The sequence below is a fragment of the Staurois parvus genome, unplaced genomic scaffold (genome assembly GCF_062004578.1).
Source record: "Staurois parvus isolate SC_StPar_1 unplaced genomic scaffold, SC_StPar_1.0 ptg000586l, whole genome shotgun sequence".
NCBI lineage: Eukaryota > Metazoa > Chordata > Amphibia > Anura > Ranidae > Staurois > Staurois parvus.
The window spans coordinates 1,572,382-1,600,000 of record NW_028318382.1 but is presented as its reverse complement, the minus strand read 5'-3'; the positions used below and the strand labels follow the sequence as shown (position 1 = coordinate 1,600,000).

The 27,619-nt window shown below is 41.3% G+C and overlaps 1 protein-coding gene across 1 annotated transcript in view; it reads left to right on the top strand.

Moving 5' to 3' along the window:
• The window catches only part of ZMIZ2 (zinc finger MIZ-type containing 2), an 84,162-nt gene extending 58,265 nt beyond the window's left edge, over window positions 1-25,897 (top strand). The window contains exons 5-19 of the mRNA XM_089692440.1: window positions 4,397-4,583; window positions 5,453-5,716; window positions 7,648-7,821; window positions 10,748-10,822; window positions 12,377-12,548; window positions 12,860-13,001; window positions 13,221-13,431; window positions 14,606-14,711; window positions 14,802-14,959; window positions 15,163-15,230; window positions 16,745-16,813; window positions 17,230-17,474; window positions 18,526-18,704; window positions 22,113-22,310; window positions 24,112-25,897. Of these exons, the coding sequence (XP_089548566.1) occupies window positions 4,397-4,583; window positions 5,453-5,716; window positions 7,648-7,821; window positions 10,748-10,822; window positions 12,377-12,548; window positions 12,860-13,001; window positions 13,221-13,431; window positions 14,606-14,711; window positions 14,802-14,959; window positions 15,163-15,230; window positions 16,745-16,813; window positions 17,230-17,474; window positions 18,526-18,704; window positions 22,113-22,310; window positions 24,112-24,219 (2,356 nt within the window). The 3' untranslated portion in view covers window positions 24,220-25,897. The remainder of the gene's footprint in view (window positions 1-4,396; window positions 4,584-5,452; window positions 5,717-7,647; window positions 7,822-10,747; window positions 10,823-12,376; window positions 12,549-12,859; window positions 13,002-13,220; window positions 13,432-14,605; window positions 14,712-14,801; window positions 14,960-15,162; window positions 15,231-16,744; window positions 16,814-17,229; window positions 17,475-18,525; window positions 18,705-22,112; window positions 22,311-24,111) is intronic.
• Window positions 25,898-27,619: the final 1,722 nt, after the last annotated feature.

The window sequence follows — 27,619 nt, the reverse complement described above, 5'->3', positions numbered from 1 at the left end:
GGGCTGCACAGGTATTTGTGCATCCCTGTGCAGGTAGTCCCATTCTTGTCAGTTGGGAGAAAGCGGCTGCACGGACATACAGCCATTGCTCCTAATTTGACAGCTGTGCAAGTACGGCGTTCAGGATTATGCACTGGCATGGCTGTCATATTGGGAGCAGCGGCTGTGTCCTTGCAGCTGCCGCACCCCAATTGACATGATGGGGACCGCCTGCACAGAGATGCATGGAACACCTGCGCATCCCCATGCAGGCAAACACGGCTCTCACACAAGCATATGCTGGTTCACATCTATGCGGCCGTACGAGCCGCATTTTTTGGGGGCAGAGGGCCCATTCATTTGAATGGACTCCCGTGACATGCAGAGAAGTCCCTGCACTTCTTCTGAAATGCAGCCCACATGGGAACCTCGGTTCCCAGTACGGTTGCGTTTTTCAGTGCAGGTGGCGTGCCATTAGATCTAATGGCACCCCGCCCGCGGATCCGCATTTCTCTGTGCGGGTGGTGTGTCTGCACGGTTTTTCATGCGGATCCACAATGGCACCACCTGCACAGATGTGAACCTAACCTTTAAAGGGGAGCTCCGCAATGGCAGCCTCCTTTATTCTCTCATCAAAGAGCCACTTTTAAGCTGCCTGTTCACTTTGAATGCGCTATTGATAAGCTTTAATGCCCGAAAAGTTACCTAATACTGCTATTGACCAACACAGCAGACTATAATGCTTAGTGCATTCACATCTGTGCTAAAGGGCATTGTTTACACTGTATATGTGTATTTGTATGATTTATGGACTGAACGGAATTTCTCCTCAACGCACATATATTACGTATTGTGATGCACATGTGTATAGGTGTGAGGGGGCCCAAAATAGGTACATGATGTTCAGTAACATCTGATTACACCTACTAGAGGATGCCATTTTTGTGGTAGCTGGAGCAGTATTCATAAATATGCAATCTATGGACATCCTTTGCTGACAGAGTGGAATGTACATTAGCTGTGTGTATCTGGGCACCAGCAATGCTTTGTGCATACTGGCAGGTTATAATCAATAAAATACCAATAAAAAGTGAGCGCTTGTTTGCCATGTAAGTATATATGAAAAGTGCACTGGGTGTCACACTGCAGAGGCAATCGTGAAGATGGCAGTCAATCAGAATCTTTCATTCTAGCTGGGGTCTAATGGATCCTTTTTCTTTTTTTGTTTTTTTTGTTTGTTTTTTTTTATGCATATGCAAATACAGAAATTGTGTCATTTTACTTCAAAAGTAGCTTGAGCTTAAAGAAATGCATAGGCTGCTATTTCAGACCTCCTGTAAATGCTAGTTTCCTGCCCAGCACCTTGAACCTCTGACTTTGGAACTAGAGCAGGGGTGTCAAACTGCGGCTCTCCAGCTGTTGCTGAACTACAAATCCCATGGGGCATTGCAGGATTGACAGTTGAAAGCATGACTCCCAAAGGCAGAGGCAAAATGGGACTTGTAGTTTCTCAACAGCTGGAGGGCTGCAGTTTGACACCTGTGAGCTAGAGCATACAGCCAGGAAATCTAAGTGAAGTCAGAACGTCTGTTCTGCCTACTTGTTCCTGGTTAGTGACTCTTGCATGTTCTGTAGATAATTGATCAGTATTACCAGCAAGCAACTAACATTTGCAAACTAGGTCACTGGTAAAACATCGGTAGTCTCCTTTATATCTTTCCACACATGTTTCTATTACATAAGGTGGTTGCTTTGAATATTCCAAACAGTTGATTTAGAACATCTTTTCGAGAATGTTCTTCAATTCCTGCAGCAAAAGTCATTAGTTGCAGCATCACTATTCTCATTGCCTGAAAACTGGGTTTATACTGAGTTGCCAAATGGTAGCTGAAAGGTGAAATTGGGTATGTAGTAGAGTGCTGGATCTTAATTTGATCTTGATTTGAGAAGGTGAGTTAAAGCAGGCCATAGACTTGGAGAAAACCGGACTTTTTTTTTTTTTTTTTTTAGAAAATCGTAAAATCGGTCGTTCAGTCGGCTGACGTTACTACCATTGTATAAAAAAGCCGGCTGGTTTTCGTCCCATCTACGGTCGGCAATTAATATAATAGTGGTGTCCCTGCATAGAGCCCCGCTATTATATTTGAAAGAAGAAATAGATTATGCATAAGAAGAAGAAGAAACAACATTGTATCTATTTGTACTTGAATAGAAACATCTGTATCCGAAATGGATACAAATAGATACAATGTTGCAACTTTTTCTTCTTCTTCTTCTTCTGCAAAATCTATTTCTTCTTTTTCTTCATATTCAATTTATTTGAAAATCTGCAAAAAGAATGGCCGATTTGACCATAATTGCCGTGAAAATCGGCCGAACTACCAAATTGGCCGATTTTCCAGCAGGGCCGATTTTCTAAATGTCTTAAAATTACGAAAAACGGCCGACCAGTTACCCCACTAACGATCCGAATATCATCCGATTTTTTTTTTTTTTTTTTTTTTTTAATCGGCCGATAATTCGTCAACTTTATCAGAAGTCTATGGCCTGCTTAAGTGTTGTTATTGTAAGGAGAGAGGATACCCATTTGGCAGTGTTTACTAGTACTCCCAAGAACAGGCAGGCTAAAGATCAGTGGGATGGAGTCTGTGCAACAAAAGACTTTGTCACCTCCATGGAGCATGGTAAGGGTAGTGTGTTCACTACAGTCTACATAATATACTAATATGTACAGAATCTCACTGTGAGTACACCCCTTATTTTTGTAAATATTTTATGCTATCGTTTCATGTGCCAACACTGAAGAAATGACCCTTTGCTACAATGTAAAGTAGTGATTGTACAGCTTGTATAACAGTGTAAATTTGCTGTCCCCTCTAAATAACTCAACACACAGCCATTAATGTCTAAACCACTGGCAACAAAAGTGAGTACACCCCTAAGTTGAAAATGTCCAAATTGGGCCCAAAGTGTCAATATTTTGTGTGGCCACCATTAATTTCCAGCACTGCCTTAACCCTCTTGGGCATGGAGTTCACCAGAGCTTCACACGTTGCCACTGGAGTCCTCTTCCACTCCTCCATGATGACATCACGGAGCTGGTGGATGTTGGAGACCTTACGCTCCTTCCACCTTCCGTTTCAGGATGCCCCTCAGATGCTCAATAGGATTTAGGTCTGGAGAAATGCTTGGCCAGTCCATCACCTTTACCCTCAGCTTCTTTAACAAGGCAGTGGTTGTCTTGGAGGTGTGTTTGGGGTCGTTATCATGTTGGAATACTGCCCTGCAATCCAGTCTCCGAAGGGAGGGGATCCTGCTCTGCTTCAGTATGTCACAGTACATGTTGGCATTCATGGTTCCCTCAATGAATTGTAGCTCCCAGTGCCGGCAGCACTCATGCAGCCCCAGACCATGACACTCCCACCACTATGCTTGACTGTAGGCAAGACACACTTATCTTTGTACTCCTCACCTGGTTGCCGCCACACACTCTTGACACCATCTGAACCAAATCAGTTTATCTTGGTCTCATCAGACCACAGGACATGGTTCCAGTAATCCATGTCCTTAGTCTGCTTGCCTTCAGCAAACTATTTGCAGGCTTTCTTGTGCATCTTTAGGAGAGGCTTCCTTCTGGGATGACAGCCATGCAGACCAATTTGATGCAGTGTGCAGCATATGGTCTGAGCACTGACAGGCTGACCCCCCACCCCTTCAACCTCTGCAGCAATGCTGGCAGCACTCATACGTTTATTTCCCAAAGACAACCCGCTGAGCACGTGCACTCAGCTTCTTTGGTCGACCATGGCGAGGCCTGTTCTGAGTGGAAACTGTCCTGTTAAACTGCTGTATGGTGTTGGCCACCATGCTGCAGCTCAGTTTCAGGGTCTTGGCAATCCTTTTTATAGCCTAGGCCATCTTTAGAGCAAAAATTCTTTTTTTCAGATCCTCTGAGAGCTCTTTGCCATGAGGTGCCATGTTGAACTTCCAGTGACCAGTGTGAGAGAGTGAGAGCGATAACACCAAATTTAACACACCTGAGTCACATGACACCAGGGAGGAAAAATGGCTAATTGGGCCCAATTTGGATTGGACAGTTTCACTTAGGGGTGTACTCACTTTTGTTGCCAGCAGTTTAGGCATTAATGTCTGTGTGTTGAGTAATTTTGAGGGTACAGCAAATTTACACTGTTACACAAGCTGTACACTCACTACTTTACATTGTAGCAAAGTGTCATTTCTTCAGTGTTGTCACATGAAAAGATATAATAAAATATTTGCAAAAATGTGAGATACTGTAAAACAGTTCCTGCATGTGTTTCAGATGTACATAGGCTTTCTGACTGAAATTGTGCTTTTAATTGATGTGGGGGCTGTTTTGCTTCAATAACTTACCTTTGGTCTTTTTTATTAACAGTTATCCTGCAGGGCCCACAGCTGCTGGTGGCTTAGGCATGCCTCAGCACACAGGTCGTGGTCCTACCGACTTTACACAAGCGGCTGCTGCAGCAGCGGTGGCAGCAGCTACTGCAACAGCAACCGCAACAGCAACTGTAGCCGCACTGCAGGAAAAGCAGAGCCAGGAATTAAACCAATACGGAGGGGTGAGTTGTGTCGTCTCTGAGAATTTTCCCAACTGTTCTTGTATAGTCAGCCCTTTCCAGGGTGGATAAAAAGCGATTGATATTACAAAAAAAAACACATCTGATTTTACATTAAAAAAAAAAAAATATATATATATATATATATATATATATAATTTTTTTTTTTAGAAAATGCTTTTGAGTAAAAATTTAAGATACATTAATAATTTAGTTTATGCAGTATAAAATAGAGTTTAGTTGTATAGCATATGGCTGTATATTCTGCAATATTTACGTTTTTGGTAAACTCATTCAATGAATGCAAGCTGGGATAACATGCACTGCATTGATACATTTACACAAGTTCACAGTTACCATGAGAAAAAACATGAAATAAAAGATTTTGAGTAGTTCTCCAACTATGCGTGATTAACCTAAAATTGGTTCTTCTATTGCTGTTTTACTAACCTGACAGCATATTATTCTAAAAAGGAAACCTTCATTTGGTTTGCATATATTTAAGATTCTAACTACCAGCAAGAATGAGTGGGATTCCTTACATTTAAAGAGCACCTGTCATTTTAGATCCATCATGGCAGTGGCTGTTAGCAGGTATCCACTCACCTGCTGCCGCCATGTCCCTCCCTTTGTTGTGTCACTGCTGCATCACCAGCCGTCCCATTAAAGTGAATGGGACTGTCGGTGAGTCAACAGCGGGTCAGAGGAGGAGCTGCTGCGATACAGAGATGACAGTTGCTCTTTAAAAATTATGATTTAAATCAAGCTTTTTCACTAGTGATTTAAATCAAATTCACCCTGGTCCTTGCATTCTTTGTCTTATCCATTTAGGTTTGTAGAAATGTAATTTGGTTTGTATTTTTTATGTGCAGGTGGGGCCTTCTCATAATTTTGGAGGTCAGTTTATGCCTCATTCTGCACCCCGTGGTCCCTCCATGCAGGGTGGAATGAATTCTGCAGGCATGGGATCAGTCATGGGTACTGCCGGCCTGGCTCAGATGGGCATGAACTCTTCAAGAGCTCCAGCCATGAACCCTATGTACACCGGGCAAAGGATACCGCCTAATGGTTACCCTGGGCAGCTACAAGGTCAGCCAATGCCTAGACAGGGAGTGAAGAGAACATATTCCAGTGAGGTAAGGCGAGAGGCTGAACTTTGTGCCATCATTTTGACTTCAGAACCATAATAAAATATCTAGCTCACCTGTCTCTATATTAAAGTGATATTAAAGGCATTTTTTTAAAGAATAACAAACATGCTGTTCTGTTCTGTGGTTTTGCACAGAGCACCCCCAATCCTCCTCTTCTTGGGTTCCCTACCGGCGCTCCTGGCCCTTCCCTCCTGCCGAGTGCACCCAGAGCAAACAGCTTGCTGGATGCACCCAAGCTGGCTCGCTCTTGAGCCACTGCTCTGTGTGTTCATTCAGACACAGAGCCCCACCCCCGCTCTCTCCTCAATGGCTCACTGGTTGTGATAGTAACGGAAGCCAATGGCTCCCTCTGCTGTCTCAGCCCATCAGGAGGGAGAGTCCCGGGAGAGCCGCTGCTCTCATGCATGCTGGACCCAGAGGGGGCTCAGGTAAGCATTAGGGGGGAACTGCTGCGCACACAAGGTTTTTTACCTTCATGCATAGAATCCATGAAGACAGAAAACCTTGAGCCTTTACAACCAGTTTATGTATATACTTGTTTTTGGTGCATTACAATTTTTGATGTGATAGTATTGCTATGATGTTATTTACCACCATAATATTTTCAAGAGTCAGAATGTTGCCTGAAGTTGAGGGTTAGTATTAGGGTTTTGGTTGAAGTTAAAATGACTAAAGAAGATCCTACACTAAATACCCTTTTTCTCTAAAAATAATCCATATATTTCCACTACTTTAATGGCCCTGTAATCTATTTTTCATGAAATTGTTTCTTACTATGTTTTTCTGCCTCATTGTAGTGTCCCCTGTGAGTCCCCAAACCTCTCCTTTTCCCACCTCACCTCTGTTTGCCTGGAACCAGCAATTCATGGTAGTGAATGGTGTCTTTTTCATAAAAAAAAAAAAAAAAAAAAGAAGCTGTCTTTTGTTGGAAAGTAACTGGACCGAGACAAGCAAAAAAAAAAAATCAGACATACCATGACCACATCCGTCTCTTAGGCTAGCACTACAATGAGTTTTGAATGTTTTTGCTATTGAAAGACTGGACTACTTGTTGACAGTTTTTTCATTAGCATCACATAGATTTCAATATGCTGCAAATGAGGTTACTGCCAACAAATGGTTAAATCTCTCAGTAGTGAAGAGATCTAATTGCCTGTGTGTTCATTATAGATCATTTCTCATCACCCAAATGATTCATAGTTAGCAGCTGTGGTATATCTGTTGTACAGAAATATTGTTCTGTAAGTAGTTAAAGGAAGAACGTAAAAGTGTGTGTAAACCTAACTATAATTTTCTCTTTTGGTCTGCTAAATATGCTATTGGAATTTGTTTGAGAAGTGGGGGGGGGGGGGGGGGGAGTCGATCCCGCCAACAATTCAGTGCTGTCTTGTGCAATCTGCAGTCTTCTCTTAAACAATGTTGATCAGGAAGTTAGGGTTACAAAACACCCCAATGTTATGGAGTTGAGAATTGAGTTGGATGTGTACTGTAGTCCTCACCCACTTCCTGTAGTAGGGTGACAATGCTGTCTTGCCCAGGGTCTCTTCTGCATAGCAAGAAAGCATTACCCATCCTCTCCTCTCCAAACTATTGTTGGGGGGGGGGGGGTGTTGTGTAGTCCAGAAGGGAAGACCTTTGGAAAGGCTGATAACAGTGCTTGGGGTTTCAGTGCAGCAGCAGAACTGCTTTGTCAGCTCACTACAGGAGCTTTGGCACTCGCTGGATTTCTTGTAGGACCAACTGGTAGTTTTCTGTACTTGCAGCATTTTTTGTAATTATGTGACTGACAGTGAGGGTTAGGTTAGAAGCAAACAAAATCCACTTAGGAATTAAAGTGATTTCATTTGTTCAATTTGCTCTGTTTAACTCAATTGCTAGACAACTAGGTTTTTTTTTTTTGCTTGCACTTTCTACAGGGTTATGCACCTCAGCAGTACATACAAGGGGGCCAGTATCCACCACATGGCACCCAGTATGCCCCTTCTGCCCCTCAACAATCTGCTCCATCACCTTCCTACCCTGGGCATCGTGTACAGCAGAACATGACGCAGTACATGTCCCAGGCGGGACCTGGGGGACATTTTTACAAGGTAGGTTACTTCTATACTGTTTTATCCGTTTACTTTCCTCTGGCATTCATCTGTCCTTGTGGCCCACTACATCTTATTTTCCACTCTCATTTATTGGGCTCAGACTTACAGGGTATATATCCTGCCTTTGTGAAGCTAGGCACATAAGACGTTTGCCCTTTCTAAAGGCTGTGCCTCTTCAGAAAGATAATATGCATTCAGTTTTTAGGATGTTACACTGCAGACCTACTTTTCCCCTCTTTTTTTTTAATTTAGTTGGTTTAATTTTTATTTATATCTAACGGTACAATAAAGAGGTACTGCTGCCCAAATATCTAACCTGGAACATATATGGCCACATGTACATAAGTATGGTATTAAACACAAAACTTAAAGCTGAACGGAACCCAAAGGGGGAAGTTCTGCTTTAAGGACTGGTCCCCTGTTCCCCGTTAAGATTTGGCACCTTTTGGGGAGCAGGTACATGCTCCCACTTCTGCTGCAATCGCACAGGTGATTGGAATTGGAACCCCCTCATTCCCCATAGTCTTTTGGGACACGTAACTGGTGCCAAAAGACTACGGGACCATTCACAAAGCTCAGCGCTACTTTCGCATGCACAGTGAGCAAGCCGCAAGATGTCCCAGCCGGGTGCCCACACACAAGAGAGCTGGTGAAACGGCCTGCGGAGGGACACCGCGGGATCAAGGGACAGGTAAGTGTCCGTTTTGTAAAAGTCAGCAGCTACGGTTTTTGTAGCTGCTGACTTTTTTCCTCACTGGTAAGCTGCAATATATTACAATTTAAAGTGGAGTTCCAATCATCAGATGTGCTGGCTGCATTAATTTTCTTTCTTAGGCTTCCCCCCTTCTTCTTTTTTTTTTTTCACTTTGTGTTCACCCAGTAACAACCACCTAAATTAGAGTGCCTGCACTCTGGATGAAGGTTCAAGAGAGACACCTTTTGGACCGCAGCATTGGCAGTCATGGGGGGAGAGGAACGTTAGATGCACAGAGTCAGATACAAATTGAAGCCAAACTTCATCTCACATTTTTTAAGCAATTACAGTTTAAGCACCAGTTTTTTTTCTTTTGGGATAAAGGTTTTACTTAAAAGCTGATAATTGTGAACACCGTGTTGCTGTAAAATGGTTTGTCTTAACCCTCTAACTGCTAAATATGTATTCTATTGAAATCAGTTAACAGGTTTGAATACCTTGAAAACAGACATTGGTGGTGTCTGTTTCAATGGATAACTTGTAGCTGGAGCTGGATGGATATGTATACATATAGATTTATTTGATCATATTATAGTTTTGCATTACCTCTGTGTGTTAACAAAAGTATCTAATAAAAGGACAGTGTGACAGTAACCATATTCCAGGTTAGAGATTTAACCTGATCTGCGGTTATTAACTACACATTTCAGTGTTGATTAATGGCTGCAAATTAAAAGTTACTTTTTTTTCTTTGTCAATCGGTTCTACTATTCAAAGACGCACATAGAAGTGTATACAGGGAAAATTTACATGGAGGAAATTGTACTGTGGAAATGTGTGAGGAATGCACTCTGTGACAGTGTTACTTTTATTTTCTTCTATGGAACATCTCACTGTAGAATTTTAACTCTGGTACAAATTTTGGTGTCTCATGGCAGCCAGAGACATATGAGATGATCATTATCCAATATCTCCAAATTTGCCCAGATGGGGTAACAATCTATATGTCTGTGGCCACCATTGGCTGGCAGATCTTGGAAAATTTTAATTATCAGTTTTGGAAACTTAGGAATCAGTTACTGTCCTCCCCCAGGAAAAGCTGCATGAGTTTTTTCCCTTCCTGTTGTAGGTAAAGGTTTATGCTTTTAATTAAAAAAAAAAAACAGTCTCACTAGATTGAGGGATTCAAACAAATCAGAGCAGGCAGAATGTGGAACAGGTGTGCATGGCAACCCAACAGCTTCTATCTTCCATTTGTTCAGTTAGTGGTATTAAACCCAAAGACAAAAACTCCTTAAATTGCAGTTGACCAATCCTTAGGTGTTGGGGCTGCATTCATTTATTTATTTTTTTTGGCTTTTTCCCTTTATTTCCCTCTGATGATCCAGCCATTAAGTCTGTTATTTTTCAACTTGCTTTAATAGACCAAGCTGTTCAGATAAAATAGCGGTTACAGGGATGAGACAAAACATTTATCACTGACAAGTGTGCTTACAATGGTCAACTTTTATCCATTTATGTAAACCTTTATCCCAAAAAGGAAAAAAAGTTTTTTGCTGTTCGGCTTCAATTTGTTAGTCAAGTCCATCTAAATCTAATGGTCTACAACTAACCTCCCCGACTAGCAATGCTGCTGTCCAAAAGTGTAGACACCTCAAGACCGGAATTTTTGTTACTGGCTGGATCACCACGTGATCACTGTGAAGATTGAGCTCTGCAGTCACTTTGCAGCAGTTTTCTTATTCTGTGCCACATTCCTGTGCAATGTCCTTTTTTCTCTTTCGGCCAGCTGACCGTGTTGACCGTGCCTATGCTTGTCAGATTACGTTTTCTCAGAAACTGTATATGCCATCATAACCTTTGATACTGTACCTCACGACACAGGAAATAAATTGGCAACTTCAGTCACAAAGGCACCAACTAAGCGCACACCAACAATTTGCTCAGTAAGCTCTAACACGAGTCCATATTATTAGCAGCACACAGTGACTGATGAAAATGAGGCTACCTAACTGATGTCTAGGTGTCTCCTCATCACACACCAGAAGCAAAAAAAAAAAAATAACATTTCCGCTATCAGCTTGAAACATATTACTTTCACACCTGCAAATCATGTAGTGTTTCCATTTTTATTTTTATTTTTTTTTGGATAACCCCTGTATGTCCTGATTGTTTGTCCTGATTTATGGGTCAAGCTCACCTCCTTCCTCTCATATGCTTTCTCTACAGCTGACTGACCAATACAATGGACAGAGCAATAACTTCAATGGAGGAAACTTTGCCTACAGTCAAACTATGAGTGGGGTAAGGAAGAAGGCTATAGCTGTCTTTAAGCTGCTAATGTTATTTTCCCCTAGATCATGCATCTATGGGGTATTCCTGATCAGTGCATTCATAAGTTCTGATCCCCTGATTTATTTTTATTTTTTCCTATGACATTGGAGAAGAACTGTGGTGGTGTCATTCTGCTTGCTGCTATTCATTTACCAGTGAGACCTTTGTGTCTTTATACAGCAGCCTTTCTCAACTGGGGTTCCATTAGAGTTTGCTTGGTGTTCTTGAGAAAAGATAAAAGGCAGATTGATCTCCTGCCTACACTGACCATCAATGTAAGAGATCACTTATACACTGACCATTAATGTAAGGGGTCACGTGTACACTGCCCACCAATGTGAGGGGGTCACTTCTATATTGGTCACCAGTGTAGGTGATCACTTCTACACTGCCCACCAGAGTAGGAGATCACTTTTATATGGTTTAACAATATAAGGGGTCATTACAATGTTTACTGCTTGTGTTTCTTTTCTGTCCATTTATTATCCATTTTATTACACGATTATAAAGTAAATCCCCCTTTTTTTTTTTTTTTTTTTTTTTAAGTCTATAGAACCTGCTGATCACACGAATGTACCATGAGCTGTAGACCTTATATTTTTAGTAGGGGTTCCGTGATTTTAATGGCTCCTTCTGGTCAACAATTTGAAAAAAGCTGATTTAGAGGTTACCAAGAGGACTCCTCACTTAGTAACTGCAATTTAGGAGGCAAAAAGAAATACAATATTATTCAAATTTGTTTTAAAATAATTAAATCTTGATCCATTGTCTGTGTGGCTCTGAATAGACAATTACCCACACCTCCTCTAATGATGCCATTCAACATCTGTGTACTACAGAACATGTTCTGTTATACAAATGTTTAGCGGAGGAGGGCTTTACTCCAAATCAGGAGTGGGCAGCCTATGGTGACTGCTCCTCCATGGATTACAGTACAAGAAGTAAGCATTGTCACCGTGGGATGGTGGTGTTACTGGTAGTATCATCCAATGAAAATTAAAGGGAAGGGGACAAGCAGCCACTAGATCTTACTGTTAAGGTGCAATAGGTTACTTTTTTGTTCCTGCATTTAGATGCACTTTAATATTCCATTTAGCAAACCTAACTGACTACAAGCAGAGAAAGATCTGTAGTAGTGAGTATCCATCAGCAACTAGTCCATAGTGTATTATGCAAGCCAGTTTTGTACTGTATAGGTAGAGCGGGGATGGCTTTGCAAGTCTCCCAAGCACTTAGACCTGAACCTACTATGGATTTTGGCTCCCATTACAACCAGTTACAATATAAGCGATGAGATTAATATAAGAAAAAAAATAAAGTAACATTTCCAGTGAAAAGTAGAATTGTTACAACCTAGTTACAAATACAGTCAAAGACCAACAAGGTGTGAGGACCAGATTTGGTGATATGAACTGTGATGTGTTCTGAAAATGTTTTGGTAACCCAAAGTACCGTTTAACTTTCAGTTATGTTTCTTTGTTTTTAAATTGCAGAATTAGGTTTACTCTTTCTTTCTTGTTTCAGCCGGCACGCTCTATGCCTGGATATCCCAGTTCTCCATTGCCTGGTAACCCTACACCACCTATGACACCTGGTAGCACTGCTCCACCATATATGTCACCAGGGCAGGATGTCAAGTCTCCATTCCTTCCAGATGTGAAACCTCCACACAACACCCTGCACCAGTCGCCAACAGGTGAGATTGTGGGAATTCTAATTGAAGGAAACCAGTAGTGAGGAACTATGGAGGCTGCCATTAATGACCACTCCTTCTGAAAGGGCTGTTTGCCTAGTTGTCCGTCTGTACCAGTAGCTTCATTACTTTGAATCACTGACCTGGAAGAAGTCTGTAGATCAGTAATTGTAACATTCCTGGCAACTAGCACTTTCAAAAGGAAGACCTCTGTGGTACTCTCATTTTTCTCCTTTTATCCTACTTTGGGTCTTAAAAGAAAGTGACACCATGATGTTGAGTGCGAATTCAGACTTTTCCATTTGTGCTGTTAGGTGCTTCCAATGATGAGCTACGTCTAACGTTCCCAGTGCGAGATGGGATTGTGCTAGAGCCTTTCCGATTGCAGCATAACCTGGCCGTCAGTAACCATGTGTTCCACTTGCGGGAATCTGTATACAAGACCCTTATGATGCGGTACGTTTTTCATCATTTCTTACTAAAATCTTGAGAAAGCTTGAAGCTGTTGCCAATAGCAACTAATCAGTTTTCATATTTTTGAAGAGAAAAGGAGTTGCGGTACAATGGACAGAAGCCCTGTATCTGCTATAGTGTTTCAAACTTGATACTGAGGATCTAGCTTGAATCTTCTGCTGTTTTTCCAGCTGAATGACATTAATATTGCATCATCCTTAGGCCTGATTTAGAGCTGCAGTTCAAATGTTACCATCATGAAGATCGGCAGATGAACACAAACTGGCCATGTTCTGTCCAGGTCAGCGTCAATTCCACACCACTGAGCATTGAGCGCGGAGACAACAAGACCTCTCATAAACCCCTCTATCTGAAGCATGTGTGTCAGCCTGGAAGAAACAGCATTCAGATCACCGTCAGTGCCTGCTGCTGTGTGAGTACTACATGCTGTAAGGTGGGAGAAAGGGGTGCTGACTAGAGCAGGATACTGACTTGGGACTATAGGTTATGACCTCAAGCGCCTGAGACAAGAACTGTCCATCTCCATCTTTTATTTCTATTCTCTTTAATTGGTAAAAGGAGACTCTACTGGCTCAGGGCAACACGAACCACAGTAGAGATGCTTTTAGTACTAAGCCTCTAATTGACAAAATCCACCAAATATTTATTAAAATTTAACACACTATCGCTGTGTTTTACCGGATGCATACCATATCATTTTCCCCCACATTCATTCCCCTTTTTTACTTTTTTTTTTTTTTTTTTTTTAGGCAATTGTAACTTGATTTTGAAAAAAAAGCAGCAGTCAAGAAATTAGGATTGTATAGGACAGGACTAGGGTCCACATTATGCATTGTTTGTCTCTGCCCCTTGTGCAAATATTCATATAGAAGCATACTGAATTATTGAGGGAGGTTTGGAAAGCCTATGACCAATGAACTGATCAGTCAACAGACCAGTTTACATTTAAAAAAAGGCATGAGAGAGAGGCATGGGAATGGATGGACCCGATAGACAACGACACTTGTTCTTTGTAATAAAAAAAAAAATGTACTGTCCGTCACTTGTGTCTGCAGCCTGAATAATTTCTTGTAGGCATTAAGTGCCACCTACTCTAAATTGTGATTCTATCTGGTTGCTCTGACAGTAATTTACTGGGTTTTGCATTTTCTTAAATTAGGAATTGGACAATACTGTTCATTTTATGTAATTGAACAACTCTGACTACTTGCCTGCCATATGTACTTTTGTACCGTTGTACCATATGTGCGTACGGTTTGATTCATTTTAGTGCCTACTGGTCTTGCACATCAGAATCCTGTGCTGAGAATCCATCCCTGCACTGCATTCTTACTGAAAAGCAAGTATGTAGCTGTACCCTGATGATTTGTAGCTTATACTTGTCATATTCTAGGATGATTTTTAAATATCTTGGCTCCAGAACTTTTCACATCCTGCCTATAGTTGCTTTATATCTCAAAATTTTGGGAAACAAGCAGCTAAGTAAGGAGCTAAGCAAGCAAAGTACTACATAGTGTGGAATAAGTAGATATCGATGTACAGTATATTCTCATCCAAACATTTTGATGTCTTCATCTTCTTTGCAGTCTCACCTGTTTGTGCTGCAATTGGTGCATCGTCCATCTGTGAGATCTGTCCTACAGGGTTTGATAAAGAAGAGGCTGCTCCCTGCAGAGCACTGCATCACCAAAAGTAAGACCATGCCCTGAACACTCTATTGAATGGTATTTGTTTACTTTTTTGACTTGTCCAGATTATAAAAAGTATTTAATTTTCTTCCAGTTAAGAGAAATTTCAGTAGTGGCAGCATCCCAGGAACCCCTGGGCCTAATGGGGAGGATGGGGTGGAACAGACGGCTATTAAAGTGTCCCTGAAATGTCCGATCACCTTCCGCAGAATTCAGCTTCCTGCCAGGGGCCATGACTGTCGACATATTCAGGTAACTGGATGTCTCTTTATTCTGTCCTCTCACTCACTGTAGTTCACCTTCTCTGTTAAAACATTTTTATCTTGTTCTTTCCTATTACGATTTGTTTTTTCTCACTTTTCCACCTGTTATTGGTTAAAAATAGAAAATGATTTTTCTTTTTCTGTTTAATTTGCTTTTATTACTTTTTAAGATATTTCTTTATATCCCCTCAGTGCTTTGACCTGGAGTCATACCTGCAGCTGAACTGTGAGCGAGGGACATGGAGATGTCCTGTGTGCAAGTAAGATTCAGTCTTGTTATCTCTATTTGCCTTACTGGGAAAAGAGAAAGTAGATGAACATGAAAGTGGACGAATATTGTCTGCATAGTGGCTGTTGCGTTTTCCATTCTTTCATTTTCCTTTATCCACCCATTGGCTTAGATGTCAGATGCTTTACCAATCAACAAAGCCAATGTACTAGTTGTACTTACCAAACACTTGTGCTCATTAGGCCTTATTCTATGAATCAGTTTGTCATGCTAAATAATTTGGTGACAAACTGAATTGGTAACCATGAACCCCAATACCAGAATAATTTTGGTGTCTGTGCAATATTTCCCCACCTCCACCATTGACAGCTATGTCCTTTATTTAAAATACACGTAACATAAAACCTTTAAAGGATAACAGTATGACATTGACGGCACCTTGTGCTACCTGTAAGCACCAGCATAAAAAAAAAATTCTTCTAAAGACCTTGTTATCCTAGGCACCTGTTTACAATGGTGCCCTGGCATTTGGCAGCTAAATGGCATGTATGGGGCTTAAATATCAAATCTTCATAGGGCAATAGAAGCTCTTGGATCCATTTGGCAGTTGAAAATATCAGATGTAGGCTTTAATGCCCAACAGAAGGGAGGAACTTAGTATTGACTTAGAATCAGCAGCCATATACAGCCTGATCCTACAATACAAGAGGAACAACAGGAATACTTTGTTGTCTTGGAAATAAATTTGGACTGTTCAGGTTCACTTTAACCACTTGCCCTCCAGAGGATTTACCCCCCTTCCTGACCAGGCCATGAAGTCACTGGTAAAACCTCACACACTCTTGTAGATGTTCCCACCCTAGTCATACATATAAGGAATTCCTAGATGAGTCTGAAATAAACTTAAGACAAGTTTGGGATTCTGAATAAAAAAAAAAAAAAAAATCATACTCATCTAGGTAGATGCATCAGTGGTCCATGCTGCATCTATTCCCTGCTGCTTCTAAGAGAACTGAGCAATTAAAGACAGTTGATTGCGCAGTTCACGCTCTTCACTGAGCAGAGAGTGGTGACTGTCAGTAACTGGCTCTCTGCTCTGCCCCTCCAGCGCTCATTAAAGTGCTGGGCTGTAGAGTGGGTAGGAGCAGCTGGCTCAGACTCTCTTAGCGGCTCGCTGAGAGGCTGAACTAGCTGCCAGTCAGGCATCTGGGTTGATCAATCCAGAGCCTGGACTAGCTCAGTGACCACAGTCGACAGCGTGCTTTAGTCCGCTGTCAGCTGAAAATGGGTCACAGGAGTGCACAACAAAGTGCACTCTTGTGATCCATAGAAGTAGGGCCAAAAGTTTTGGCCCTACTTCTCTAAGATAAATCATTGTTTGAAACACAAATTTATGACCCCACCGAACATACCCTTTTTATTTTTTTGAAGAGAGGCATTTTTTCACTTGATATATTTAGCTATATATTGCCTTGGTACCTCTTCTGCTAAATTGTGTGCAGATTTCTGATATTCTAATGCTAAATGTTTGTGGTCTTTTTACAGTAAAACTGCCCTTTTGGAGGGCCTGGAAGTTGATCAGTATATGCTGGGAACTCTCCTCTATATTCAAAAGTAAGTATCTAATGCTTCAGGAATTTATTTGTCAAGTGGAATAACAGATACATGGTTAAATGCACAGTTGAAATACTGTTTTATTTGTCAAAGGATGTGTAATTCTGCTTGGCTCCTTTTTACGGTCCAGTTAATTCTGCCAAACAGCATAGCCAGATCTGAGATGACTTTACAGTTACATTACAGCTTGGTCAAGGAACAGCTTCTGTCTTGGGATGGGACAAGGAAAAAGCAGCACACTGCGGTGGTCCTCTTTCTAGTCCCCCTTTTAACCCTATCACTGCTGCCACCATAATTAGTATGACAGTATAGTAATGGCTGCACGGATGAGTGCTTTCAAATAGGTGTGTTTCAAGTAGCAATGGTACTTCTGTTAATTTACATGTCAGTTATGTTATTTATTGTTGCCTCCCTAGCTATGACTATGAAGAAATTACGATTGATCCTTCATGTTGCTGGAAACCAGTCCCAGTGAAACCAGATACCCATATAAAGGAAGAGGCAGATGGACCGGTCCTGAAGCGCTGTAGAAGTCTCAGCCCGGCACACATGGTAATGCCGAACGTCATGGAAATGATTGCTGCACTGGGACCAAGTTCTTCTCCATTCAACAGCATGCAGTCAGGAGGGGGCGCCGGAGCTGAATACAGCAGTCAGCAGGGTGAGTAATAAAGGCTAATAATTCTCAATGGTCACTGACCACATTGTCTCCTTTCTACAGGAAACAAGTTAAATGTACTTTATCATCTTCCTCTTCACATGTCACAGTTTCCAGAATATAAATGGTTTCACACGTTGTCCAGTGACATCAAGATGGAACCATTTTCTCTTGACATTAGAATTTTGTAGGATTGGTGTGCTAAGACAGTGGTCTCCAAACTGCGGCCTGGGGGCCAGATGCGGCCCTTTGCTTGCTTTTATCCGGCCATCAAGGCATTATTCCTCCCACTGTAAGCAACAGTAGAGAATAGTTTCTCCCACTGACCTGGGCAATGGGGCACTATTCCTCCCATTGACATCAATGATGGAGCACTATTCCCCCATTGATGCCAACGATGGGACACTATTCCTTTCATTGATGTTAACGATGGGGCACTTTTTCTTACCATTGACATCGATGGGGCTTTATTTCTCCCATTGACACCAATGATGGGGCACCATTCCTCCCATTGACGCCGAGGATGGGGCACCAGTCCTCCCATTGACGCCGAGGATGGGGCACCATTACTCTCCCTAATACCAATGATGGGGCATTGTTCACTTCCACTGATGCCAGGATATTTTCTACTCCCACTGGTCACAGTTCGGCCCCCTAAAGTGTAAAGGTCAGTAAAACCGGCCCTTTGTTTAGAAAGTTTGGAGACCCCGGTGCTACGATAATACATGATTTGCACGTTTTTTTGTTTTGATTTAATTTCCTTTTTCCCTGTCAGATAATCCTGTCTCTAAAGAGAATGTATCATGTTTTGTACATATTTTCTGTCTCTTATGTTTAGTACTAAAATAATGAAAAAGTCAGGGAAATATTGCATAGCATGTATTCTCACTTGCAGCCTGTGGGTGCAACTTTTACATTTTTATGTTTTCCATATAAAATAGTTTGCAGTTCAATATTTTGGTAAAGATTGGATATAAAACTTGTGCTTATTTCTGCTAATACTATACAATGATTAGGTCCGTGTTTTCACTCACATTGCTATATCTGACTGTAGGCCCAACTTTCCAGAATCCAGGGGGATTCCCTGAAGGCAGCTTCCCTTCATCGAACCCTGGCACCCCAACAATGAATGACTTTAACACCGGTGGCCCTCCACCCATCTCTTACCAGTCTGACATTCCAAGCTCCATGATGAACCAGGAGAAGCCTGGAGGACCTTCGCTGACAGGACAGGTGAGCTAATAAGAATAATGGGAATTATACCAAATATAGTATCTGTAAATTTCTAGAGTGAGTACATTCTGCAAATTGACTTTTTGCACAAAGATGCAATGACATAAGAGCAACCCTCCGCCTTTTATTAGAGGAATAGTAACAGCACTGCTAGTGAGCCATATTGTTTATAGTGGGCACTTCTGTCGATTCTGTAATTCTAGAGGTTGTCAGAACTTCTGACATGAGCTGATGTTGAATTTGTAACAGTATACACAGCTACTGTATGTACACTTATAATGAAGGAAATAAGTATTTGATCCTCTGCTGATTTTGAATGTTTGCCCACTCACAAAGAAATGATCAGTCTAAAAATTGAATGGTAGGTTTATTGTAACACTGAGAGACAGAATAGCAACATAAAATTCAAAAGAAATGCATGTCTAACAAATTATGCACTGATTTGCATGTTCATGAGGGAAATAAGTATTTGATCCCCTTCACAAAACATGACTTAGTACTTGGTGGCAAATCCCTTGTTGGCAATCAGAGGTCAGACGTTTCCTGTAGTTGGCCACCAGGTTTGCACACATCTCAGGAGGGATTTTGGCCCACTCCTCTTGGCAGATCCTCTCCAAGTCATTAAGGTTTGGTGGCTGACGTTTGGCAACTCAAACTTTCAGCTCCCTCCACAGATTTTCAATCGGATTAAGGTCTGGAGACTGGCTTGGCCACTCCAGGACCTTAATGTGTTTCTTCTTGAGCCACTCCTTTGCTGCCTTGGCCGTGTGTTTTGTGTCATTGTCATGCTGGAACACCCATCCACGACCCGTTTTCAATTCCCTGGCTGAGGGAAGAAGGTTCTTACCCAAGATCTAACGGTAAATTGCCTCATCCATCGTCCCTTTTATGCGGTGCAGTTGTCCTGTCCACTTAGCAGAAAAACATACCCAAAGCAGAATGTTTCCACCACCATGTTTGACAGTTGGGATGGTGTTCTTGGGGTCATAGGCAGCATTCCTCCTCCTACACCTCCAAACATGGCGAGTTGAGTTGGTGCCAAAGAGCTCGATTTTGGTCTCATCTGACCACAACACTTTCAACCAGTCCTCCTCTGCATCATTCAGATGTTCAGTGGCAAACTGCAGACAGGCCTGGACATGTGCTTTCTTGAGCAGAGGAACCTTGCGGGCACTGCAGGATTTCAATCCTTGTCGGCATAGTGTGTTACCAATTGTTTTCTTGGTGACTGTGGTCCCAGCTGCCTTGAGATCATTGACAAGATCCTCACGTGTAGTTCTGGGATGATTCCTCACTGTTCTCATGATCATTGACACTCCACAAGGTGAGATCTTGCATGGTGCACCAGACCTAGAGAGACTGACAGTTGTTTTGTGTTTCTTCCATTTGCAAATGATTGCACCATCTGTTGTCACCTTCTCAGCAAGCTGCTTGGCGATAGTTTGGTAGCCCAGTCCAGCTTTGTGTAGGTCTACAACCTTGTCCCTGACATCCTTGGACAGCTCTTTGGTCTTTGCCATGGTGGAGAGTTTGGAATCTGATTGTTTGATTGCTCCTGTGGACAGGTGTCTTTTATACAGGTAACAAAATGAGATTAGCAGCACTCCCTTTAAGAGACTGCTTCTAATCTCAGCTTGTTACCTGTATGAAAGACACCTGGTAGCCAGAAATCCTGCTGAATGATAGGGGATCAAATACTTTTCCCTCAGGAACATGCAAATCAGTGCATCATTTGTTAGACATGCATTTCTTTTGAATTTTTTTGTTGCTATTCTGTCTGTGTTACAATACACCTACCATTCGATTTTTAGACTGATCATTTCTTTGTGAGTGGGCAAACATTCAAAATCAGCAGGAGATCAAATACTTATTTCCTTCACTGTATGTGTAGTCTGTTGCCTTTAGAATTTTGTTCTGAAATGTAGAAGTCAAAATGTGTACCAGGTACCAGTATTGTTAGAATGCAGCTTTGACTATATAGGGACCCATCCACAAGCACAATTCACAACGGTCACTGAAGCCCATAGTGGTAGATACATCCATATTTCTGGTTAACATGGCATACTAAATGTTCTTTCCTCTGGTAGCTATCACTAGGGTATGTGTATTATTCCACAAAGCAGTAACATACATAAATCCTGAGTGTTACAGCACACAACTACATTGTGGATAAATACTTTGATTGGAGGTCTTTTGAGAAGCACTAGCACTATGAATGGGGACCTTGGAGACTCCTAACAACCGAAGAGAATCAATTCTGTAGCCCAGTGGAAATAATGACTTACTGGTAGCAGTTCTAAAAATAGTGAAAATGCAGGATTTTTGTGGTTTACAACAGCTTTTTTTGCATGCTGGGAGGACATTATGGACAGCGTCCACAGAGAGATTTTAAGTTGCCTAAATTAGAACAAAATTTGAGGACAAACTACAGTGTCTGTGTAAAGGTCCCTCCTGCTGCCTGCTTGCTGTTTATGGCTGAAGAACAAGATTCTTCCCAGATGGAAATAAGCAGTAAATAAATCTATGCTAATATCGAGGGTTCTGAAAAGCTAGGGCTTTCCTTTGCAAGTTTGCAGCAGGTTAAAAAACCCAAATCCCTTGATGCAACAGACACTAGTACAAAGTTGGACAGTATTATTAGCTGCTTGTATTTAGTGATTTCAGCAACTCCATGTAAATCTGTTTTCTATCTTTCCATTAGGCCAATGTGTATTAACTTGGTTTTCTTTTTTCTGTCAATAAGATCTAGGAGTATGCAAGTCAAAGGGCACATGGTTTGCTGTGCGTCAGCCTTTTCTATTCCAATAATATGTTCTTCCTGGTCTTGTTAGGTGTGTCAGATCTAGGTGAAGGATTAAGTATTTTCTACAAAGCTGCCTGCAATACACCCAACTTTACAGTAGCTCATTGTTAACAGTAAGGAATCCTGGGTAGATTGCAGTGTATTTCCATTTTGTTACCTTTTTTGTTGTGTAGTTAACAAAACTTTGGTAATTTTGGGGAACGAACTTCTTTCCTTTTAATTGGGATGCAGGTAATATGCAGCCTAGGCCCTGAGTATTTATCCGCGCCTGACCCTTCTAAAGCATCTAGCTGTCTCAAATTGGGAAGTTTTTATTGCATCATGGGAGCAAGTTTTTTTTTTTTTTTTTTTCTTTAATTTAGACGTTCTCAACAATACACTAGTCCTGTTTGATACAGGTTTAAGAGCCCCAGTAAAATTTAGCATTGGGGTTATGTGGCTAATTTACATTCAGATATATCAAGGGTTCATGTCGGTTTAGAAAAGTGCTGTTTATGAGAAATGAAATAAGAGATAAAATACAGGAGTGCTGTGTTATGTTTGTACATTTATGTGTTCTAGAATATTTTTTCAACTGTTTTATAATTGGTTTCTTTTGTATACAGGTTCCTGGCACAGGGCGGATAGATCCATCCCATAATCCAGTTCAGTCACTTCACACCTCCAACATGAACAGCCAGTCACCGCAGTTACACCACCGGAACCAAGCACGGCCAAATATGGCTCAGCCTGGGGGTGATCTGGCATTTAACCCCACAGTTGCAATCCCGGGTACTGGAGATGTGCCTGAACCATCGCTTGATGTAAGGCTACTAAATTTTTTGCTTTAAAAAAAAAAAAAGAAAAGAATCTGCTTTTAAAATATCCAAGAAACTCCAAATACAAGTCAGTGTATAATACTGCTATCCTTCCAATGATAGGGGAAAGAAAAGTGCTATTCTACCAATTGCAGGATTTCAAGAGGTTGTAAAGACTGAAGGTTTTCTACCTTCATGCATTCTATTTATGAAGGTAAAAAAATCTTCACTATGCAGCACCCCCCAATACTTACCTGAGCCGGATCTTGATCCAGCAGTGTGCATAAGAGTGGCTGCTGTCCTGGCTGTGTGCTTTCTCAGAGATGGCAGCGGGAGCCATTGTGGGGAGAGCAGACAGCGGTGACTGTCTCACCGCTCTTTGCTCAAAGCAGCAAGGAGAACTGAGTGATCATCTGTATCTGATCACTCAGTTCTCATCCTTAGAACCGGCAGGGTACAGATGCAGCATCAGATCGATGCTGCATCCACCTAGGTAAGTATGATTTAAAGAAAATAAAATCTTTTAAGGCTTGACATACTGTATTTAGTATATATTTACTCAACACCGCTTCATCTTTTATATTTTACCCAAAACATGGTTAATATGGTTTGTGTGCAGTAAAATGAATTCTATTCCATTTGAGTTTTTTTTTTTTTTTTTCCCCCCACTAAAAATACAGGTTTGATAAACAGTAATGTAATTATCATGCAACATATAAAAATTTCCAAATGCCAACAATTTTTCTACAAGGTCTCTGCTTTCAGGAAAAATATAATGTTTAGGATTTTTAAGTGATCTTCAGACTTAAAGCAGAATTCCACTCACTCTGTTAAAAAAAATAAGTCCTCAGCTACAAAAACTGTAGCTGCTGACTTTTAAAAAAACAGCCACTTACCTGTTCCTCGGTCCCACGGTGTGTCCCCCGCAGCCCTTTTCTCCAGCCGTCCTGGAGGCCGACATCTTCAGTGTGGGCTGTGACTGCTTGCAGCTTCACAGCCGGGTACCCACTGCACATGCGCTTCATAAATGGTCCTGTAGTCTTCTGGGACCTGTCACTCATCCCAAAAAACTACAGGGAGGGAGGACACCTTCCGTTTCCGATCGCCTAGGCGGGGGGGGAAGCGGGTACCTGAATTTGACAGGTAACCGCAACCCCCAAATCCCCATCACAAAGGTGCCAATCCTTAATGGGGAGCGGGGGAGCAGGCCTTAAAGCGGAACTTCCCATTTTGGGTGGAGCTCCGCTTTAAAATGTGCATTTTAACGTATGCAAAGGAATGGAAAAAAAAAATTGTATAATTGTATGTAATTACATGCAATGCCATTTTTTTTTTTCATTTTATTTAAATTTTTCCTTAATTGTTACATGCGGGCCAAGCTATATAGTAAAAGTGACAGAGACAAAGGTTAGGAAAAACACTACTGGGGGGAGTTTGAGGAATTGCAGCAACAGGGACTAGGCGGTGACTATGGTATGCACCCCTTTCCAAATTCCTGTTTGATGTCACTTTTGCTGGATATCTTGGTTTGCATGTAATGGTTTAGAAAAAAAAAATGGAAAAAATATAAAAATAAGCCATATTGGTGATAAGAAAAGTGGAGGTAAATATGGGCTTTATCATGTTGATGTACGTTGTCTACAGGTATCTTTATAGTCTCCTATGGCCCATAGGGAACTTTCCCCTACATTCACAGGAATAGGTGTATGAGTACTCCAGCAGCAAAACCTCTTGCTATGCTGTTTCATGAGCGTTTGGTGACTTGTATTCATATTAATGTATGTGTTCATTTTTTTTTTTTTTCCAGCTTCTCCCTGAACTGACCAATCCAGATGAGCTGCTCTCATACCTTGGGCCACCGGACCTTCCAAACAGTGGCAATGATGACCTTCTGTCCCTTTTTGAGAATAACTGAGCCCCTTGTACAATATACATATATATATATTTGTTTTTTCCAAGCCCAACTTTGAATGAAATGGGTGACGGGAGCAAATCTGAGCACAAGACCTGATCTGAGTGAGGCCATGCCACGCCACAAGTGGACATGGAGTATCACTGGACGCTTTTGATCATTGCACTATTTTAAGTCCTTCAGTGCTGCTCCATAAGCTCTGGAGGTCATCTCCACAGACCATAACCCTGCTTTACATGTTCTATGAAAGTCTCATGCACATTATCCGCTACAATGAAGATCTGCAGATGTGATCATTTTGAGATACCAGCAACGTTTCTTCAGTTATCGCCTCCTTGGTCGGGCAGAAGTTTCCCCAGTGATCTGCTCTGCACCCTTAGGCCCCTCTGTACACCTATTTTTACTCCTCCACTAAGAAACCGCCTGCAGAGTCTAGCCAGTGAATTACAAGATCGCGTCGCCCATTTTATCTTATAGGGTTCCCAGTCAGAAAGAGGAGGAGGCTAAGAGCACAAAGCAGGTGTGTGTATGAACTTACACACTTTTTATATGTAAGGATACATACAATATGTGTGTAGAATTGTATATTATTGCTGGTCCATTAGTCATGACACATTCCTTTGTAGGGTGAGGGTGGGGGGTGGGTGGTTTGGTTGTAACGGACACCACAAGACTCTGGTGCCAACGTGATCTTTCATTTTACAATCTTTGCCAGAATAGGTAAATTTGACACAACATACACCTATTGATATACAGGAAATGATCCCTGTAGTAACGTGTCCTTGTCGCTGTATGTAATTATTTTCGCTTTAGTAACCCCAGCAGCGCCACCTACTGTACATGCAATAAAATAAGGGCCTGCAGCCTTGCAACACCTGCATTATTCGCTCTGCAGCAGAGCGGGAATCTGTATACATTATATAAATTATATATTTATATATATGTTTTGTGTGATAATATCACATGACAGAGGGAAAGAAGCAGCATGTACCTGAATATCTTAAGTGTCTTTTGCCTCTGTTGTTGTCAAGGCCATTTTTTTTTGTGCTAAACCAATATTTGGGCCTACTGGTTTGTCTGAGATCAGTGACATCACTGTGGCATGAGGTACTATTCATACTTTAGTCATTTGTGCAGTTCCTAGTTAATCAGTAGGCTGCATACTCACAGTAGCTCAGGCCACAGAATGTCTCCCTGTGCTTTTGTTGAGGCAAAATGACAGTGACTGTGTTTTTAATAACTCCAGGTTATTTTATTTTTTAACCAGTTTAAAATATTTACAATGCTGCAGAGACCCATAACTATCAGCCATAGTTATTTGTTCTATTTATTTCTTAATTTTATTTCTGGACTTTGTAACTGGTTTTAAAACGTTCCTGCAGAAAGCAGCGTCTCTGAATAAGCCATGAAGGAAAGTGAGGGAGGTGTGGCGACCATGTTAAAAGGGACCATCGCTTTTTAAAATGAAAAGCCCACACTTGCTCCTCAAATGAAGTGCAAATTTATTGCAAAGCCAAATATAATGTAACTCTTTCCAGACACAGGCAACCAGGCCAAGCATACAAAGCTGGTGAGGGTGGTTAAATGTTGGGTTTATATTTAAATATCTAGGGTTTGTGCTATGTGCTGGAAAAAAAAAATGTGCGTTTTGCAGAAATAAAAAATATATATATTGAAATAATAGTATGCTTTATTTCCTCTTTATGAATAATGGTCTTTACATTATACAAAGTTTAAGCGGCCTTACCATGTTGGAATATGATGGCTAGACCTCTGTGCTGTCTACCAAGAAAAAGACTTGAAGCTGTCCTGAACATTGATGCTTGGATCCTTTGCCTCTCTTTTTGATTCCCAAGTACTGTGCTATGCTGTATGCCAGTCCTTTTACACTACAAAATGCTATTCAAATGTTCTCACAGCCATTAGCTGAACCTGCTGATAAGCAGGTACTGGGGAAAACTGTATCTTATGGTATTTCGATTACTGAAGAAAATAAAAGCTGCCATTAACCACTTCCGCGTCGCCGTATAGCAGAAATACTGCTACAGGACAGCACGGCTGTGCAAAATCATTTCTGCATTTCCAGGTAGGGGGGCATGCGAGCGTGCCCTACCTGCGCCTCCATTCGCAGCCTCGGCTGTCAATCACCGAGTCCCGACTGTTGTTTCCCCACCGGCACCCAGCGATCTGTATCACCAACGGGGGAGAGACATCTATGTAAACAACACAGATCTCTCCCCTGTCAGTTCCTGCACACTGCTTTGTATGGCTCTGCATAGCAGAGCCATACAAAGCCATGTACTTACAGTGTAAAGCACGCACAGCCCACATAGGAAAGCAGCATACAGTTAACCCTTTGATCACCCCAAATGTTAACCCCTTTCTGCCCAGTGTCATTGGTAGTGTCAGTACTTTTTATTAGCAATGAACACTGTATTTGTGTCACTGGGGAGGTCTGTGACCGTTCATTCCCCCCCGTGTCAGAATGCCTGCCGCAGTCCCGCTATAAGTCGCTGATCGCCTCAATTACTAGTTAAAATAAATAAATAAAATTCCAGTGTGTGTGTATATGTGTATATGTGTATATATATATATATATATATATATATATATATATATATATATATATATATATATATATATATATATATACATATATACATACATACATACATACACACACCATTTGTAAACGCTATAACTTTCATGTAAAACAATTAATTTACACGTATTGGGATTTTTTTTTTTCTTTTAGCAAAGACATGTAGCAGAATACATTTTGGCCTAAATTTATGACGAAATTTGATTTTTTTTTCAAAAACTTTTTACTGGCCATGTTTATAGCGCAAAAAATAAACGCACAGGCGATCAAATACCACCAAATAAAATCTCTATTTGGGGGGGAAATAAGGACATAAATTTAATTTGGGTGCAGCGTTGCATGACCACGTAATTGTCAATTAAAGTAATGCAGCACCGTATCACAAAAAACGGCCTGGTCAGGAAGGGGGTAAATCCTCTGGAGGTCATATGGTTAAAAAAAAAAAAAAAAGTGAACATACTACTATATTTGTATACACCTCCCTTCTTAAACCATGGTATAGTCTCCAGACTCTCCGTAATGGAAAATTAATAGGAACCTGTTACAAAAAAAAAAATATTAACTGGCAGCATTAAAATTGAACATCAAGGGTACGCGAATATAGCCAGTTAGCATGAAGGTCATTACATATTAGATTTTTTGATAGTGAGGGTTTCATGCGATATATGCAACCACTCTGGACCCAACATGCACAGCTATGAATTGGATGCACTTGCATATACTTCTTTAGAAAGGGAGTTCCATGAAGTTTAGATGACATAGCTGAGGAAGCTTTTGTGTATTCCATTATTTAAATTGCGA